The following is a 19,237-nucleotide window of genomic DNA, read 5'->3' as shown; positions in this document are numbered from 1 at the left end:
AAGGGAGCTTCAGTGAGACGCACAGGAAGCATGAAGCAGGAAAGAAGAAACAGGCAGGTTTTAAGTAAGAGTGGAGGGAGAGAGAGGGAGGCAGACAGAGAGAGAGATCCAACCCAGGACCCGTCTGGAAGTAGAGCTGCAGAACTTCCCATTTCAGAATCAAACCAGTTTCTGGCCTCACCCTAAGAGGACAGAGCAGTGAAGCAATGGAAGCAGGAAAAAAGCCAGGATGCAGGATTAAATTATTTTTGTCTAGAATGGTGTTTATGCTATTACAGGGAATGCTGTACCGAGCTGTGCTGTGCTGCGTTCAGAAGTTGCGTGCAGCAGTTGTTTCTGTATCAGTTTGCTTAAAAGGTTGAGAAACACTGATGTAAGTAGCAATTCCCCCCAACTTCTCAAAATTTTAGTAAGTACCCCAACACACAATTTTCCAGGGGATTTTATATTTACATACTAATGTGTGCTATATGTTGGAAGAAGGGCTGTGTATATACGGCTGTGATATGACAGATGTCTGCTTTGGTGTGGGTAGGGTTGCCACCTTTTACACCAGGGATGCTCAACTCAAGTATGTACGTGGGCTAGAGGTGATGTTTCCAAAGGAGAGCTGAACCCGGTGCCATGCAAAGCACAGCACACCAAACTATTACTGGGGAATTAAATTTTTTAAATTGCACCAAATTTTTTGCCATAGTTGAGAGAAGGAAGGGGCAAGAGACAGAGGAAAAGGCAAGAGAGCGCAAGCATTAGGGTACCCGCGTATCCCGTTTGTGTCTTACGTACCCCCAGGGGTACGCGTACCACAGGCTGAGAAACTATGGCTTACATTAATCACGAAGAGTTATCACTATCTCCAAAGAGTTAAGCTGTAAACCAGAAGTCCCAGTGGGATTCTGAGAAAGGGTGTGCTAAACCTACCTGGGAGAAACCAAGGACTCATGCTGATCTCTCCCCCGCAAAATCTCTCTCACCATACAACCCCCTCACCCCCAAGATGCTGGTACCAAAGGAGTTGGAAATAAGTACTTTTATTGCACAAGTTACAGAATTAAGTTGCTGGAAACTAACTTAGTTCCATATCTACCCTTAAACTTTTAATAAAACTGAGATGTCACAGGGTTAAAGAGCCCACACAAGCTAGAGAAAGATTTCAAAACGCCTTAGTGCCTTCATCTTTCTGCATGTTGCTTTAGACTCTGATTGCACAACTCTGGTTGTTTTGCAGTATCCTGCAGGCTCATCTGTGGCAGCACAGAAGAAACCAAAGGCAAAGAAATGATGCCATTTTGGCATGCACAATGCAATGCAAAGCAGCTGTCTCGGGACTGCCCACAGAGCTAGTGTTTTTCTTCCCCTCTTACATCTGCAGCGAGCACCTCCTTGTAAACAACCGCTGCCTACAACACTCTGGTTCTCTCACCAGCTCTTTGAACAAGACCCTTCTGTGTCTCCTGGGACAATACTAACCGAGGCAAGTCCCAACATACGAATAGTCTATGGGCAGACCCATGCAATTCCTGGCTGGCCAACTACTGCCCTCCACTCACCTAAAAACAGCACCTCTAGCTAGGCCCAATGCATCCCAGAATTTTGCAGCCATAGACAATTCCCTTATCACAGAGTGGTGGTGCGAAGTTTCAGCTTTCATTTAAAGTAAGTTGTGCAAAGCTGTACCCTTTGCAAATGCGAAGACAGTAAAGCCTTGAACCAAGAAAAGGCTGAACTGTGCTGTCCACATTTGAGGCCGCAGACAACCTAAAAAACAGCAGCTCTGAGAAATATGAACTAACTCCCACTAGTCTGAATGGGATGGGCTTTGAAGGGTAACAACAGAAACATCACTAAAAAAAAATCTTATGCAAAATAGTTAAGAGAAATAAACTGGCAACTGGTTATCCCACAACACCGAACACTTTTAAGTCCCCTCCACTGCCTCTCAAAATGAACACAGAGGCATTGCTGTAGGCTATATTTCTTACAATACCATTTATTAAAAGTTCTCATTTTGAAAATTGTAAGCAAAGCTGTCGTAAGATTCTTCTCTCCGCTTTCCAGCACCTTAGAATTGCAAACAGTGCTTCCCGACTCCTCCTAACAGCTTGCACAAGTCAACCAAGCAACACGTACAGAAAAGTTTATTTTTGCAGATAAAGATGTTAAACTAAAAGAAATCCATAAGCTTTGCTGCTCTACGTGAATGTGGCACTGGGAACCTGCAAAAACGGGAAGCCCAACCCCTGCAAATCCCCACAGGTCGCACAGAGAATTCCTGCTTTTTGTGCAAGTTCAATGCAAAACCAAGATTACTTCACAGTCAAAACTGCAAGTCTACTATTGATCTAGTTGAATTTGAGAAATAAAGTAGCTGTGCCTTTTATGCTGGAGCATTTGTGCATAAGGGAGGAGGAGGAAGAATATTTTTAGCCATTACATTTGAACACTGCCATGTGATGGCCTCATTCTGTAGTCAGCCTTGCATTACTGCCACACCGGCTCAACTGCTGCCTGTTACTTTCCCAGTGTGATAATAGATCTCTTATCAGAAGCCCATCTGTCCCCATGGAAACAGAAAAAAAGCTTTGCTGAATGGCTGCATGACAAGAAAGCCCTGATGACGTTCCTACTTTAACAGCTTGAGGAAAATGCTCTGCAAGATCCCCACTCCTACACCCAGTGAATATTCCCAAGAATTATGGAATTGCGGAAAGGAAACTTTTTGACAATCCACTGGACACCAACCTCCAACAGTCACAAAACGCAATCTGAATTGGGAGGTGCATGCACAGTAACGACCAACCCTCTAGCTGCTGTACAAGTCAGAACAGGCATTTTAAACGTTCCCAGACTCCAACGTGAGGATACACTGCCTGGGGGTGCAAAAAAGTGACTATGACAATACAACTGCAATTTTGGTCTTGCCAGGGATTGCTCATGCTCATGTACAAAAGGTAAATTGGGAATAGTAAGAAAACATGGATGCAAATATTAGTTGCCCCCCAAAATACTAGTGTCCCAGCCTGTTTTAATTGAGGTCATCAAGAATGTTACTATAACAAATTTAAACCACACTGCAAGGCTCATTTAGGCTAGGGACAGAAGTTACACATAAACCAGTTTAAATGAAGTAAACTGGTTTAAACCTGTAACAGAACAGAAGTTCAGTGCACATAAACCAGTTTCAAAACGGCTGAAACTGGTTTAGGATAAACCTGGTTAATCTAGTATCAGACTTAACTAATTTTGGTCAAACCGGTTTACGAAACTTCTGTCCAGACCCCTTCCTGGTTCAGATTAAATCAGTTTCCTAGCATCCCAGGATTATTTGCAGCCCTGGGCTAGGCTGTGTCATCTGCTCCAGACAGCAGGGCTGGCCCTGCCCTTCTGCTCACTAGCTGAGGGCTCACTGGCCCTCCCCAGGCAAACCCTGGATAGCGCCTTGGGCTCGGAAGAGGGGTTAAACTCCCCTTCCCCCACATATGGAGATGCCCTGCCCCGCTTGCTTACTGCTGGCTGTGACTGTGGACTACAAATCCCAGAAGCACCTGGAAGCAGGAAGAGGAACTGATTAGCAACCCTGCAGAATCCCACTAACATGACTCTGGACTGAAAATCCCAGAGACCTCAGGTGCAGTGGGAAGAAGTAATGAACACACAGCCCATGCTGGCTACATGCCAGACAGCCATCCTCTAGCACCCCTGACTTCTGGCTTGAGCCACTGCCGGCACGTGGACGTATTTCCTTAATCAAAAGTGAATATCTGTTCATTTGCTTATTGGTTTAATCTTTGCACTTTGAATTGATTCAGCCTAAGGCTTTTTGTGTCTGTACTTAGCCTTAAGATCAGGACGAAGCAAGAAGTTTTCCACTGCATCTTCTACAAAGAACTACTGGTGGATTGACACTGAGCATTTATTCTTCATAAAGGCACAGAATGTGTCGCCCCCCTCACTGGAAGCTCTGCAAAGTGAGTTTATCCCACAGCCTTACTGGGAAAAGACAGTAGCTGAAACTAGGATACAAGTCAAAATGCAAGAACCTACTGACTTAGCAGAATAATAGGATGTATTTTACTGCTTCAAAACCACATGGAATTGTATAGTTTCATAGTTTCTAGGGTCGGAAGGGACCTGAGCAGATCATCTAGTCCGACCCCCTGCCATGGCAGGAAAGAGTACTGGGGTCAAATGACCCCAGCAAGATGTTCATCTAACCTCCTCTTAAACACCCCCAGGGTAGCAGCCTGCACCACTTCTCTTGGAAGCTGGTTCCAGACCCTAGCCGCCCTGACCGTGAAGTAGCGCCTCCTGATATCTAACCTAAACCTACCCTCTGCCAGCTTGTGACCGTTATTCCTGGTCGCTCCTGGCGGTGCTCGGGGAAATAGTGACTTCCCCAATGCCTGCTGATCCCCCGACTAGTTTATAACAGGCCACAAGTGAGTCAACTCCCCAGCTTGCTACAGAATTGTATAGTAGAGTCAATTATGTAGAAAGTCAATTAACTGGAAGGCTTTGTATTAAAACCACCAGCCTGCAGTTGGGTTTTTGCTCAATGGCAAGAAAACTGTCCACTGTTTATTTACCAGTGCTTTGAAATTATAAAACATTACAGTACCATACATTTACTTTTACTATTTGCTGTACTGCACAGTAATGACAGTATTCAGTACTTCATGCCGTAGGTGTTTGATTATTTGAAAAAAATTGATTATCCAGAACGATAGCAACACTAATTATTCTGCACATTCAATGTTCTACTGCACATTCAATGTTCAGAACTTCAGTTTCCTTAAAGAAAGGAAAAAAAGTGGCCTTATGAATAAGGAGGTTTCCCAACCATGAAAAGTAACCAATTCCTGGACTTGCAAACAGCCTGCAATAGTAAGCAATGAATTTTCCAAACTACTCAATTCCTTCACAGAAAGGGTATTTTTCATCAACATGAAACATTAAGCCTCAGTGACTCAGAGGAAGCAGGAATGACTGCCTCGTTAGTGTCTCTGAAATAGCTGTGAACCATCTTTCTCTACTTCCCTGGGTTCGTAGAGCCCAGGCAAAAACCCTACCCAATATTTAAACTACCCACTTTCCCTTGTCAACTTCTATTACAGCATTAGTATTTTGTACTGAGAATTCCCATAGCTAACTAAAGATTTGGGGCAGGCCAGAGATTAAAGCACATGGAACTATTAATATTTGTTAGTTCAATAAAGCTTGATTTGCATTTTGACGTTAATCTGAGCTCCTGCGATAGCTCCAGGTGCTGCCCAAGAGCGTCACTAAATACAAAGAACTCAGAGGTCCGGCTACAGATCTACTGCTCTCCGGGTTCAAGACTGTGGAAAGAAAAGCAGAGAGCAACTGAAAAGCTTGTACATACCACATTTATTCATCACATGTGTTTATGGTTACCCCTCCTTTACAGTGATGTTGCCTAGTCTGAGTACAGTGACAAGGCAGCATATTAAGAACTCTCACCTGATTAAAAAAAAGAAGAGATCTAAAAAGAAAGCCCACAACAGTCAAAAAGACAGTTCTTCCAAGTCCAGGGGAGCAAGCAATTGTTACAGATAATCCCAGCCATGTCACACACGACTGAATTTTTAACCCAAGCCACTCATTCTCCTGTGGAATCATGTGTAGGAAGGGACTGTCAAACCAGGTGACTTCTGGTGTGCTGGGAAGATCCAGAGACAAGGACAGGCTCAGTCCTATGCAGGAGAGTTGACATGTAAAGCTTTTGTTACAGAGAGGGGCGCAGTCCAAAAAAGGCTGGTTCAAATCAGCACTGACACAAGTGAGCACAATTTCCAATAACTTTATGGGGAATGGCACCTGAATACGACAGAGCTAAATACAGTTTTCTTCTCCAAAACTAGGTGCCACACAACTAACTTCTCAGCATACCAAGATTTACCTTTATTAAGGCCTTTCTATAAAAAAAGACGACAGACATTACCTGGTGATGGAAAACTATTCATGTACATGTCAATCCAACCTTCTACGGAGGATATTATGGACAGCAAAGTCTCTAAACTAATCCTCTTCATTCCAAGTTTCTAAATCTGTCAGCATTTAAACTGACAGTAAGAGAACACGGCACAGGAGGAAACAGTGCCTTGTCAGTACAAAGGGCAAAGAGCACGTCAAAACCGTATGCCAATTCTAAGCAAGACCAATCATGCTTTAACCAAGAAACAGACAACTTCCCCATCCTTTAATTCCTTTTCACTGTGACACACTCAAATGTGGTTGATGCCAATCAAGTGAGACTGAATGTCCACAACATAAGGAGAGAACTAAACAGTCAATAAGAGAAAGATGGCTCAGCAGCGTGCAACTTCCTGCATACGTTTTATATGTTTTAGGCCTTTCTAAGCATCTCAAAACAGTTTAAACCATACTACAACCTACTGGAGAAGGGAATAGTCCAGGGGTGGGCAAAATGCAGCCTGGGGGCTGGATGCGGCCTGCCAGGCCATTCTATCTGGCCCGCGGGGCCCCTAAAAAAATTTAGAAAATGAATATTTATATGCCCCTGGCTGCCTATCATGCGGCCCTCGATGACTTGCCAAAACTCAGTAAGTGGCCCTCCACCCAAAATAACTGCCCGCCCCTGGAATAGTCCCATGTTACCCAAGAGCAGTCACTAAGCTTGGATGCTGCCAGCTAACAGGAAGACTTTGCATCTGCTGCTAACAGTTGCAAAATGGACAACAATGCAAAGGAGACCTGACACAGCCTTCAAAAAGTAAAGGCTTTTCCTATCAAACTGCAATACCTTCAAGTAGCATTGTTGACCGTCTTAAAATAAATAAATAAATAAATAAATCAGAGACCGATCAGTATGAACAACAAAATGTCAGTCTCCCTCACCCCAATATCTTCCTGTCCACTTCTTCATGCACTTCTTCCACCTTCCTGGCCCAAAAGTTTAGGCCCCCAAACCCCCCCCCCCACACTCTTTGTAAGCAAAGAGGACAGCATTGCTATGTGAATCGTGGGCATGAGAAGCCTTGCTGCTTTCTGATGAATCTTAAGTGAGGACTGTTCTACATGGCGCACAGTTCAGTTCTCATGTCAGCACCATTTACAGCAGTGAAGTCCAAGTTAAACCACTTGCAATAGCCAAAAAACTCATTTTAATTTTACACTGTACCTTTTGAAGCAACTGCCTTGATTAGCTGGCACTGCCTCTCGACATCTTCCTCATCTCAGAACCTAGCCAACTCTCTCCTCTGAAGAAGCCCATTATACTGGTCAGCAGTAATATATAAAACAAAGCTGAAAGTTACTGTAAACCAGGGGCAGGCTATTTTGGGCAGAGGGCCGCTAACTGAGTTTTGGCAAGCCACCAAGGGCCGCATGACAGGCAGCCAGGGGCAGATAAATATTTATTTTCTAAATTTTTTAGGGGCCCCGCAGGCCAGATAGAATGGCCTGGCAGGCCACATCCGGACCCTGGCCCGCATTTTGCCCACCCCTGCTGTAAACCCAGAGGGAAAAACAAGAGAAAGTAGAAGTTACAGATTTCTCCAAAAATTACTTCCAGGGACCCTCTTCCCCACCCAAGTATAAGCATAAAATGCTCTGTAAGAATACTTGTGAATATGCTGAAATAATGACCTGAACCAAAGGAAAAATGGGAGGCAGTTTTGTAATTCTGTAGAAAATATGTTCCTAATTCACACAGTTAAAAAGACCAAGTTGCAAACACATTTCCACAATTTCAGTGGTAAAGTGTGGAACGGAAATAGATGTTGTCCAGAAGCTCTACCACAGGTTTAGCCTACACCAGTCCTTCATTAACATGTTTCATCCTGTTGCTACCATCAATGCAGCTTAGCATTTTATCTGCACTTACATAAGTAGTCGACCCCTTACAGAATCTGGACAGAGTGGCAGAGACATCAGTGGTTGCAGACGTTATATGTTTATGCTTCAAGGCACGGGTGGAGGGTCCAAGAATGAGAAATATTAGAAAAGAAAGGTGAGAGTAAACAGAGTCAGCAGGGAAGCTGGCAAGGCTGCTAGCATGCAGTAAAACAAGGATTAATATGGCAAACTAAAATAAAAACACCCTCCACAGAGCTCTGCAGTAGTAGCCACTAGTCCATTTTCTCCAAACGAGTTTTTCTTGTACTCTAAAGGTTCCCAAAATTGTCCTCAAACTAAGAAAACCCTAAAATAATTTTCAAGCTAAGTACCAGAGATAAAATACTATGCATAATTGTTATAATTTCTATGATTTTCAGAAACAACTAGCTCTTGGCTGCAGTGAAAAGTGATGTTTCATTAGTGATTTGATTAGGTATAAAATAAACACATAAGAGATTCTTTACCTCCAATAGCTTGGTTCCTATGCATGCAAAGCCCCATATCACTGTGCTAACAAGAATGATCCCTTTAAAAAAAGGAAGGAGAATATTGTTTCTCTCTAGAGGCTAAAAGCTGATTTACTGTGACTAAAGTCCTGGATCAGCTGCCTTTTATAACTAACTCAGTCTTCAGGATGTTATCACAGAAGCAGAAGACAAAACGTCCTTCCTTAATCTCAAACCCAATCCACATTTAATTGTGGAACCATTGAAGACTGCAGCATTTCCCTAGTTTGCTGTTATGCAGAGTGGATTATAGTAGACTCGGATCCTTGTCAGAGGATCACTTGTCTAACATATGCAGTACCTCTCCCTACACTGAGATTTCAAACCAAATCGGTAAAACTTAACTGATTTAAAAGCAGGTTTCCAGAAGAGAACATACCTGCTACTTGCACAATGACCCAGTAAATTTCTGTGCCTTCCAGAATGTGCAAGCTGCATCCAGCTGTCCCTTTAACTTCAGAGGCATGGATACCAAGCACAAAGACAACATATTTGCTATCACATGTTCTTAGAATATTTAAACAAGCACAACTGACCATAACTTCTTAGAACAGCCTCTAATGAAATGGCAATGCTTTTGTAAAACGCTCTTGGCAAAACCTCTGAGGAATGGAGGATGAAAGTCACTCTGCCAAAAGGGGAAAAAAAGAAAAAAGAAACAGCTATCAAAAACATTCCAGCAAGCATGTTTTACATTTCCATTCCAGTTCATGAGGCAAGACTGCAAGAATCCTAACAGTAGTCTTGTGGCAACTCACAAGAGTTAAGGAATCTTCCATTTTGCAATATCCATTTAGCAAAAGCAATTGTATCGGCTGTCACAAAAACCAACACTTGGTGGCATGCGTCAGAAATAGGACAGTTGAGACAGACAGTGGGGGGACATAGGTCTACGATCAGCATAGGAAGGCTACAGTGGCAATTCAGTCTTAGTACCTGGCCTCTTACTACACTGCAATACAAATGAAACAGGTCACAAATGGGAAACAAAAAACAAAAACAAAAAAAAGCACACTGTCCATCTTCTGTAGGTAACAAAACAGAAGTTCAGTGCCCATAAACCAGTTTCAAAATGGATGAAACTGCTTTAAGATAAACCTAGTTGAATGTAGTATCAGATTTAACTGATTTGGGTCAAACTGGTTTATGAAACTTCTGTCCCAGATCCCTTCTTAGTTCAAGTTAAATCACAGTCCCCCAGCATCCCAGCATGCTTTCCAGACCTGGGCTGGGCTGGGCTGTCTGCTCCAAAGGCCAGGGCTGGCCCCACCCCTCTGCTCCCTAGCTAGAGCAGTGAGGACTGGCTGACAAGAGGGGAGGGGGGAAGTTTGGCTGGAGATGCAGGCAGTCTACAGTGGGGGAAGAACTGTCCCCTCCCCAGGCAAACTCCAGGGAGTGGGGGGTTAAATACCCTTTCCCCCACTCAAACTTACTGCTGGCTGCAACTGTGTACTACAAATCCCAGAAGCATCTGGAAGCAGGAAGAGAAAGGGATGAGCAACCCTGCAGAGTCCTGCTCCTGTAATTCTGGCCTGCAAATCCCAGAGACCTCAGGGGCAGCAGAAAGAGGAAGTGAACATATAACCAGAGAGCCATGCTTGAGCACCCCCCAGCTTCTGGCTTGAGCCACTGCAGGCCTATGGCTGCATTTCCTGAATCAAAAGTAAGTGTCTGTTCACTTCTGTTTCAATTTAATCTGTGCATCATAGACTAACCTACAAAGACTGAATCGATTCAGCCTCAGGCTTTTTGACTGACTGTACCTAGCCCAGAAGTGTACATGGGCATACATACATGCATTGTTGTCCACAAATCATACCCAAGTTCTGATGCTAGATTTATGAAGTGGAAAAAAGCCCATCCTCATTATGCAGGATAAAAAACACTTAAGAATTTACCACTTTATTGACAATCCTCTGGGATTTTGGCCTAATGCCATGTTCTTACACTCCTTAAACACCTCAGCAAACCAGAAGTCCCTATTTTACAAAGTGGAGGAAGATGCAAGTTAAGCAATTTGCCTAAAGTCATTTAGTGACTGGCAAAACCAAAACGAAAACTTGGAAATTCCTAGTTACAGGTCCTCACACTCACTAAACCACGTTTCTTATGCGTGAGAAGCAGTCACATGGTTAAATAACAAATTAAACCACGCCTGTGTTCCAGTTAGAAAAATACAGATATAGCAGTGGCCAATATCCCTTAAAACATCATTTAGTGCTTCAAATGTCTTTTCACATATCCTAGCATTCCTCTTCCCAGGCTGATCTGCCCCAAAAAAATACGGGGATCAAGATATGTTTCTCTTTCATTCCACATGTTAAGAAACGTGGGTCTGTGGCACAAGTGCATTTCAAATGGCGTTTATTCAAAACAACCCAGTAAGCCTTCGCACCTGATGTTCCAGGGAAACACTTGCCCTCTACTTCAGGCTCATCCAGTATACAGCCCGTGGTCCGCCATACAGCCTGCCAAGCCATTTTCTGAGGCCTGAGGTCCCTTGCTGGGGACAGGCAGGTGGGGGAGGGGAGGGGAGCTGCTCACCCCCACAGGGTCAGGCTTGTGACATGAGCCAGGTCCTGCCACCACTGCCCCAAGAGCTGTGCAGCGCAGGGCTGCCCCAGCTGCATCTGACTAGATGAGCTGGGGATAGCACCTGCTTTTACTTCTCTAAAGCTCAGCCCCTTGCCCCTGAGGTCCTGCCCACCCCTGGGGACCCACCAGGCTCGGCGGCTGCGGGGCAGGAACGGGGCGCAGCGCCTGGTGCGGACAGTCAGCAGGGCAGCCCCGGGGGGGGGGGGGGGGGCCCTCAGCAGGTGGGGTGCTGGCATGACCTCTGCGGGGGCAAGGCGGCAGGAGCCAGTGTCTGCCAGACCCTGTGCTATGGGCTTGCAGCGCTGAGGCCACCGGGGCTGCATGTGTGGGTGGCCAGGCACCATGGTATGCAGGGCTGCGGTGAAGTGGCCGCCTTGCTCCAGCCTCCCTCGGGTAGCGTCGGCTCATGGGGCTGTGCTGCTTGAGGGATGCAGATGTGGAGCTATTTATTTCTCCCCTTCAGTCTCTGGGGCAGTAGCTGGCTGGATGCAGAATGGCTCCCTCCTGCCCCTGACCACCAGCAGCTACCATGAACCTTGTAGTAACAGACAGGTGCAGTAGGGCTGCACAGGCAGGGTCTCTCTGGCCCAGGACAGAGGGTGTTTGAATATGGCTCACTGGCCCACTGGGTGATAAAAAGTTCATGATCCAGCCCCACATTCAAAAAAGTTGGACAGCCCTGCTCTACTTGCTTCCCTATTCTGTCGGTCAGCCTCTTTCTAGGGAAGGGCTGAATGATGGCTACAAGGAAAATTCCTGTTCAGCTGGAGAGGGTTATGATTGAATGACATCAGGCTCCCTGAAAGGTGCTTCCTAGTAACCATGCTCCAGCTGCTTGTAAACATTTAAAACATTACTCCACACATGCAATATAATATTAAAGTCCAAGTTTGTTCATGCATTCACATGTAAGTACATGCAGAGGAGAGACTTTCAGGAAAAGTTTGAAATGTAATCTAACCACAATCATTGACCAATTGCTTTAGTCCCCTTCTCTTCCTCATAACCACTGTTTGATGCTATATGTGCAAAATGCTTCTTTGAGCTAGTTCACAATTTTAATAGGCCAATAAGGCTTGCATTCTTGGTTTTTGAAGTGTCTAGAGTAATGACTTTAATCAATTGGGAAAAAGGGTCTGAAATGGAATGAAGTTCAATACATGTGAAGTACTACATTTGGGAAGGAACAATCAAATACAAAATGGGGAACAACTGGCTAGGCTGCAGTACTGCAGAACAGGACCGGGAGATATAGTGGACCACAAGTTAAATGAGTCAACACTTCTCTCTCTCTCTCTCTCTCTCTCTCTCTCTCACACACACACACACACACACACATTAGCTTACTGGAATGTCATATGCAAGTTATGGGAAGTGATTCTTCCACTTCATTCAGCACTGGTGAGACCTGCACTTGGAAGACTGAGCCCTATTTTGGGCACGGTGCTTCAAGACAGACATAAGGAAAGGCTGGATGAATTAAAATTATTCAGTCTAGAAAAGAGGGTGCAAAATGCAAAATACAAATGCCAGAAGGCTGGCTTTAAAGAGGAGGGTGATCAATTGCTCTGCAGCTGTAAGAGACAGGACAGGAAATTAGTTGTTCAAGCAGTGTCTAGACAAGCTTCTAATTTGCCCTGGTTTAGGAATGGTGAATCCTGTTTTTGTGCAAAGGGCTGGACTAGATTAGTGGTCTCCAACCCTTTTAAGTAGGAGATCACCTCTGGCATTTAAAAGCAACCCAAGATCTACCATACACTGCCATCACCCCCCCCCCCTCCCCTGCCTAACAGCAGAGGTGATCCAAGCGGGGTGTGGGGCCCAGGGCAAATCAGCCCATGCACGGCCCTGCCTCAGCTCTGATCCCACAGGCCCTGGACCCCAAGAAGCTGCCTCCGCCATTGGCGCAGCATCGGCCCGGTTGGGGAGGGGAGTGTAGCAAGCAGCTGGACATGGAGCTACCACTCCGCCCGGCTCCATGAGGCCCCCCCACCCAAAGCACAGGGCCCGGGGCAGTCGCCCTGATTCACCACCCCCTCGCAGGCAAGTCTGTGGGTAGAGAAGGGGGGTGCAAATCAAGGCAGAGGGAGAAAATATTATTTGGAGGTGTACCTCCCCAGCAGGCAAGTGCCACCTAGCTGGGGCCCCATTCAACTTACCCCTACTCCTGCCTCTGCAGCACTGGCCCCCACCCCTTCCCTTCCCCACAGACTGACCTGCTTGGCTGGGGTGTATGTGTGCATGCACGCAGGCACTCCCCCTAGCCTTGGATCGACTGCAAGATCTACCAGTGGATTGAGATCCATTAGCTGGTGACCACTGGACTAGATGATCCTTGAACTTGTTCAACCCTATAGTTCTATAAATTGCAACAAAGAATGTTTAAAAGTTGGAAAGTTCTTTCTATTATCTAACTGTGAGGGTGCTTAGACCGGGGTAGGCAATTATTTCAGCTGGAGGGCTGCAAGGGTAGCCCCACTCCCTTATCACCATCTTGGGATTGGAAGTTCCCACACCTCTGACCTTTGCCACCAGAAGTTCTTCCCCATGTCCCCAAAAGTACTCTGGGGGGGGGGGGGATTACCATCTTGGAACTGGAAAAATACCAAATCATATGTTGTAGTAGATGTTTTACTTTTAGTATTTCAATGTTATTTAAAATATACATTTTTGTCCTGAATTGTGTGTGTTTGCATAGTGTACATAGAGGCAATTGCATTATAGCTCAAAATAGTCTTACTCTTGCACATTGTATGTGTGTGGAGGGTGGGGAAGTGTGTGGTTGTGGCATGTGGGGGTGTGTATGGGTGGGCGTCGGAGAGGATGTAGTTATCAGGTGTGGGGGAGTGTGTGGGTATGGTGGGGTAAGTAGCAGCAGGCAGTGGGGCTTCAGGATACTCATGGCCTGCACAGGCAGAGCCCCCAGCCTGCACGTGGCTCCAGCCAGCTCTGGAAGCTGCAAGTGGCAGCAGAAAGTGGGGCCAGTTAACATACAGTTCTCAGGACTCTGCCAGAGCTACGCACAGTGGGGGTGGGGGAAGCCCCCTGTGATGGAGCAGGCAGCCTGGCCCTGCTCCCTGCCGCCAGCTGCAGCTTCCCCTTGCCACCCCCGCTTCCTTACCTGCTGCCCGGAGTGCTGCAGCAGGGACACAAGGAGTTGAGCAGTTCCTCGGGTGGCAGCAGCAGCGGCCCCCACCCAGAAGCATGTGGGAGGGCCCTGGCCAACACAGAGAGTGCAGTACACTGCCCTGGTGGGTGAGGAAAGGGCTCAACCCCATGCTGAGTGCAGCAGGGGCAGGCAGGGGCCAGATCCAGACCATGGGCTGTATTTTTCCCACCCCTGGCTTAGACCCTACAACAGTTTACCCAGAGAGGCTGTGGAATCAACACTGGAAGTTTAAGTGCAGGTTAGATAAACATTTGTCTGAGATGGTTTAAGGAGGGATAATCCTGACTTGAGCAGGGGGCTGGACTAGATGACCTCTGGAGGTCTGTTCTAGCCATTTTTTCCAATTTTGTAGATCCAAAAAAGTTCTAAGTGACTGGCATATCCCTACGGTCCCAGTTTTAACCAACAAAGACCTAAATTGAACATGTATTCTACCTTTAAAAACTTTTAGTTTCAAGGACCTCTAACATGCCTGCACAAATCCTGAAACATCAGTGAAACAGGTTTAGTGTCACAGAAGTTTGGCTCTATCTATACCAGTATAATAGTGGACAACTAAACTGGAACAGCTGATGTGTGCTCCCAGGGAGGAAACCCCCTTTTTCCTCCTTAAAATGGATCCAGGTTGGCTGTCCTCAGGGTGACTGTGCCACACAGGCATGCACATAGTTCTGATTTTGAAGCTGAACTTTTCAGAAAATGAAAGCAGAGGCTGAAGCCTTGTTCTGTAGCTCTTAGACATCAAAGACTCCATAAAACAAATGTTTGACTAGGCAGGGCTTTAGCGGTTGCACTTGCAAAAGCTCTGTTCAGGCACTGAGCTGAATGAAATAAGAAGTCTTCAGTTGGGAGGTCTGAGGAAGTATTGCTGCTTCAAAAATAGAGAAAAGAGGATAGACCAAACAGCAGGAATTTTTAGAGGGAAGGTGCATGGAGGCAGAATGTGACAGACGCCGATTTCTCCCCCACTAATATTAGAATGGGAGAAAGCATAACAGACAAAAGGACCTGCCTCCAGTACTTTCAACATACTGTCCAGTGGCAGGACTCCACAGAGAATTTATGACTGGGGAAGAGAGGTGGAAGAAAATATTGACATAATTGGTAGGAGGGGGGAAGTCAACCAAAGCCCACACATTCTTCTTCTGGACCGATATAGGTTGATTGCTTGGCTGAGCGTGTCAAGACGATTCTTCCAGGCACCACACAGAGATCTGCAATTCATAGGTTTCTGAAAGCCATGACCTCCAATTGCTGCTAGGAAAGAAAGATACTTCCTTCCAGGTCAGCCACCAAATTGGGTCAGTCCTGATCCCAAAGACAGACAGCTGAAGGTCTCTCTCAGAACGGAGAACAAAAATGTTTGTCTTCCACACAAGACATGTATCATGTTGGGGGGGGGGGGGGGAATCTAGTTCATCACAATTAGAAGGGGTAGACTGATAAAGCACCTCGCTTTGGTTTATAATGCAAATGATAGGCCTGCTCTCAGTCCTCTCGATCAGTTTGTTTCTCTAAATTACCAGAGATTCCCAATCTGTGGTACACGTACTACCAGTGGTATGTGTTAACATATTTATTATAATTACTTTACACAACAAAAGTTTGCTGGTGGTACTTAAGGTTGTATCATTTTAAATTGGCAATGGGTTTATCTGCCAGAGTTTGGGAACCACTGCTCTAAATGACACCTCATCAACAGGCATGGTAAATCAGTAACCCCCGCTTCTCCTCACACGCTGATGATTCGCAGCTATGCACAGATGGGGAAGACCAGCACTTTATCGTTTCAATGGCTAAAAACTAGACTTCGTTAGACATAGACCATAACACTCCAACTTATCAAAGCAGAGGGTTTTGAGATGAGACTTTCAGCTGCAATTAAACACTGGAGCTTTCTTATTCTCCTGCATGTTTAATACCAGGCATGTTTTTTGATCAATCCCTACAGCATGCACAATTGCACATACAGCATTTGAAAGCATTCAGGAAGGAAAAGCCCATGTTCCACTACCTAGAGACAGCCGCCCCAAGTGTCATCACTATTCTCCTCAGTTATCCCAGCTGAGAACGTGGATCATTCTGGCCAATAAAAATGAAGCCTGCCATTTCCTGTTAGCACCAAAAAGGATTTACAGCTTTAATAACTCTAAATACAGCTATTGCCACTGGAACTGCATTCCCTGACCTGCAGTCTCTAAAAATCCCCCCAATGTATTTCAGATTTCCTTTCCAATCAAGCTCAGTGAAGCCTGGCTGAAAGATCACTTCGTTTGAGAGAGAATGGCAAGCTACATTTTTTGTTAAAATTAGGCTATACAAGATTTTCCAGGCAATCCCTGCAGAGCAATATCAAAAGGGAACTAAGAAGTTCCTCCATGAACAATTAACCCAGTAAGCAGCACCACTGCTGTCAGAAAGTGCTGCACCAACTATATCTGAAGCATTTGGGGAACTGTGAAACAGACTAGCATCAGCCGCATGATTAGCAAAAAAAAAAAAAAATGGAGAAGAGCCAGACAGATGAGCAATAATCTGACCTAACATACTAGCAACAGACACACTGGAGACACTAACTACTAAGGATTAGATCTTAAATCATAATCAACATACAGGTGAAAAGATACCTTAACTAAAACAATCTTATAAAATTAATGATTACGTGGATGTTCTTGCTGCAAAATTTATGCCGGTTAGTTGAAAAAGCCACATAATTCGGCAAATTAAAGTGGTTACTTGCCTTCTTGGGCACTGAACTTCCAAATGCAGCAGGATCCCTATATTTGTCCTCTAAAGGCACAATTTCTAGGCAAACTGGCTGCAGACCATCATCTCCTGCCTTTGCGAGCAGGACATGACAACTTATGATTTTTCTGTAGTAATAAATAAGCTACATTAAGAGTTTTGCACGATTGTTCATTTTTTAAGAGGTAAGGCTTTGATTTATTTATTTCAAGTGATACCAAAATTAGTGAAGCACTCAAATCTTATTTCTCCTGTGACATTTCAGAGCTGCTCGGTAAATTGTTTCATGTCAAGTCCCCATACATCACTATCTCATCTGCCTCTGCTAGCTGCAGAATGGAACAGGCACACTATCAGTAGGCTAGTAGGCAATTCTTTATTCTTTGCAATTTCCTACCTCTCATTTAAAAAACAAATACTTTACTGTTATCCAAGAACAAGTTAAAAACCTTGCCAACAGCTCCACTCACACAAGCAAAAAAATCACCACCACCCAGTGTGAATGCACAATAGAAGCAACATTTTTTGTGAGAAAACAAGTTTTTAAAGTTATTCTAAACAGTAGGAAAACACAGTTCAAGTTATGAAAACAAAGGGCTGTCCCAGGCATCTCTGGAGAACCTTGCCCTGCCATTGGACTAAACTAGGCTCTTACTCCCGTGCACCCCAAGCCAGAATATTTAACTCTATGGTACCAAAAGCTAACTTAACAGTGGACTCCAGGCAAAACGTGGCTTGGAAGTTGTTCAACCATAGGGTTGAACGGGAATTCAAAGATCATCTAGTGAGCAATAGTAAGGAAGAACTGTTTTATATTCAATGGGAAAAACGGGTTTTAATGTATGTAATAAGATGAACTTTTTAATTTAGAATGAACTTGGCCTACAAGAAAGAGAGAACCAAGGTGGTGAAAAAGAGAAAGCTCCTCCGTCCCCTACAACCCTGCATTTTGTTTTAAATCTTAAGCCTAAAGATAAACATATCCATCAGCCTATATCCAAAACCTATAAACATACAGGCAAACATATCCAAAGCCTATAAACATATCCATCAGCAGCTCCTTGACAATAGAAATAGACCATGAAAAAGCAACTACTACTCTTCCAAAAGAATCCAGATTGAAATGAGTTGGAAATCTATAAGGATACCTGATGCTAAACAAGTTCCCTGTGTATGCTTTAATGTTACAGTAAAAAGCAGACTTCTGAAGCAATCAAGGAATCTTAGTGTTACTTTTACCCCCAGCTACAGACTTCATTAGTCAATCCTCATTTTGTTAAATTGCCTTCCTTCTATATTCAGGTCCGACTGAGTACAAGACAGCTTTGTTCCATAACCAATACCTGGGACTGTCCAGAAAGAACAGAATTTTTTTCAAAGGTTTGAGACAAAGACTTCTTGTAAATTGGAAGTCCACGTGATAATGTCTGCACTAGAGTGTTTGCAGTAAAACACAGTAGCCCAAAACAAAAGTTAAGTTATTTTTCTCTCAAATCAAGCCCTAGTAGTTAACCCTGCTAAAGGAGATGTCAGAGTCACATTAAAGTAGTTATGCAGCAGGCATGGAAGAGCATGAGCGCACTTGGAAGGACTGCATTTTTTTTTTTTTTTTAAACAGTATTCATTCAGACATCTCTCTCCACCCCCAATTACAAGTCTACCTTTTTTTCCCCAAGTACCAAAATGAAACAGGCTAGAATTGATGAATTAGTGGTTCAGGATATACTGAAGTGAGATTACATTATTATTTCATTGTGAAGTCTGAAGTATACCCACTTTTTCATCCAATAGCAGGAGAATGATCCAGCAAATGAAAGTACCAGTCTCAAGCAAAAGATCTCTGGTCTGCCATCTCTTTGACCTGAAGACCAAATGCACCACTTATTTTAGACCTAAATTTGAAAATTGTCCAACAAAATTCTGATGTTCAGAGTTTTCAGATTTGACAGAAACATGCTGATATTTGAAACGAGTGTTATAGAAGAAAGAAAGTGACTACACTGAAAGGTTATGCCATCCCTTTAGCACCCCCCGACTATTTATTGCACTATTTTGGGTTATATGGAGTTAATAACAAGTTACCTTCAGATGCCCTGCTCACTGAAGAGTGTTTGAAGAAGCTTTTCACTTTGGAAATATGACTTTTTTTCTTTAACGTGAGCCACATTATGTAAGGGGAAAGTAATTGCTCGTTGCAGTTGAGGAACGGGTTAAATACAGGGCCATTTTCCGATATAGGAGCCTAAATGTAATGAGATCAAAATAATAAGATTGTGTGTAATCTGCCCCCCACACACAGCTAAATCAGCTCTAATCTTTTCACTTCAAGAGAGATGGAAAA

At 44.4% G+C, this 19,237-nt stretch overlaps 1 protein-coding gene across 3 annotated transcripts in view; it reads right to left on the bottom strand.

The window, feature by feature from the left end:
* Window positions 1–19,237, bottom strand: part of GRB2 (growth factor receptor bound protein 2) — a 76,349-nt gene that overhangs the window by 19,403 nt on the left and 37,709 nt on the right. Inside the window, exon 1 of one of the 3 annotated variants that reach the window (XM_090060281.1) lies at window positions 8,924–8,989. The exons of the other annotated variants lie outside the window; for them this stretch is intronic. Coding sequence (XP_089916407.1) covers window positions 8,924–8,926 — 3 coding nt within the window. The 5' untranslated portion in view covers window positions 8,927–8,989. Of the gene's footprint in view, window positions 1–8,923; window positions 8,990–19,237 lie in introns of those variants that run through there. 3 annotated transcript variants of the gene reach the window in all.

This window comes from Crocodylus siamensis, chromosome 8, assembly GCF_052110815.1.
Source record: "Crocodylus siamensis isolate JL-2025a chromosome 8, ASM5211081v1, whole genome shotgun sequence".
Taxonomy (NCBI): Eukaryota; Metazoa; Chordata; order Crocodylia; family Crocodylidae; genus Crocodylus; species Crocodylus siamensis.
Note: the sequence above shows the minus strand (reverse complement) of the source record. Positions and strands in the feature narration are given on the sequence as shown.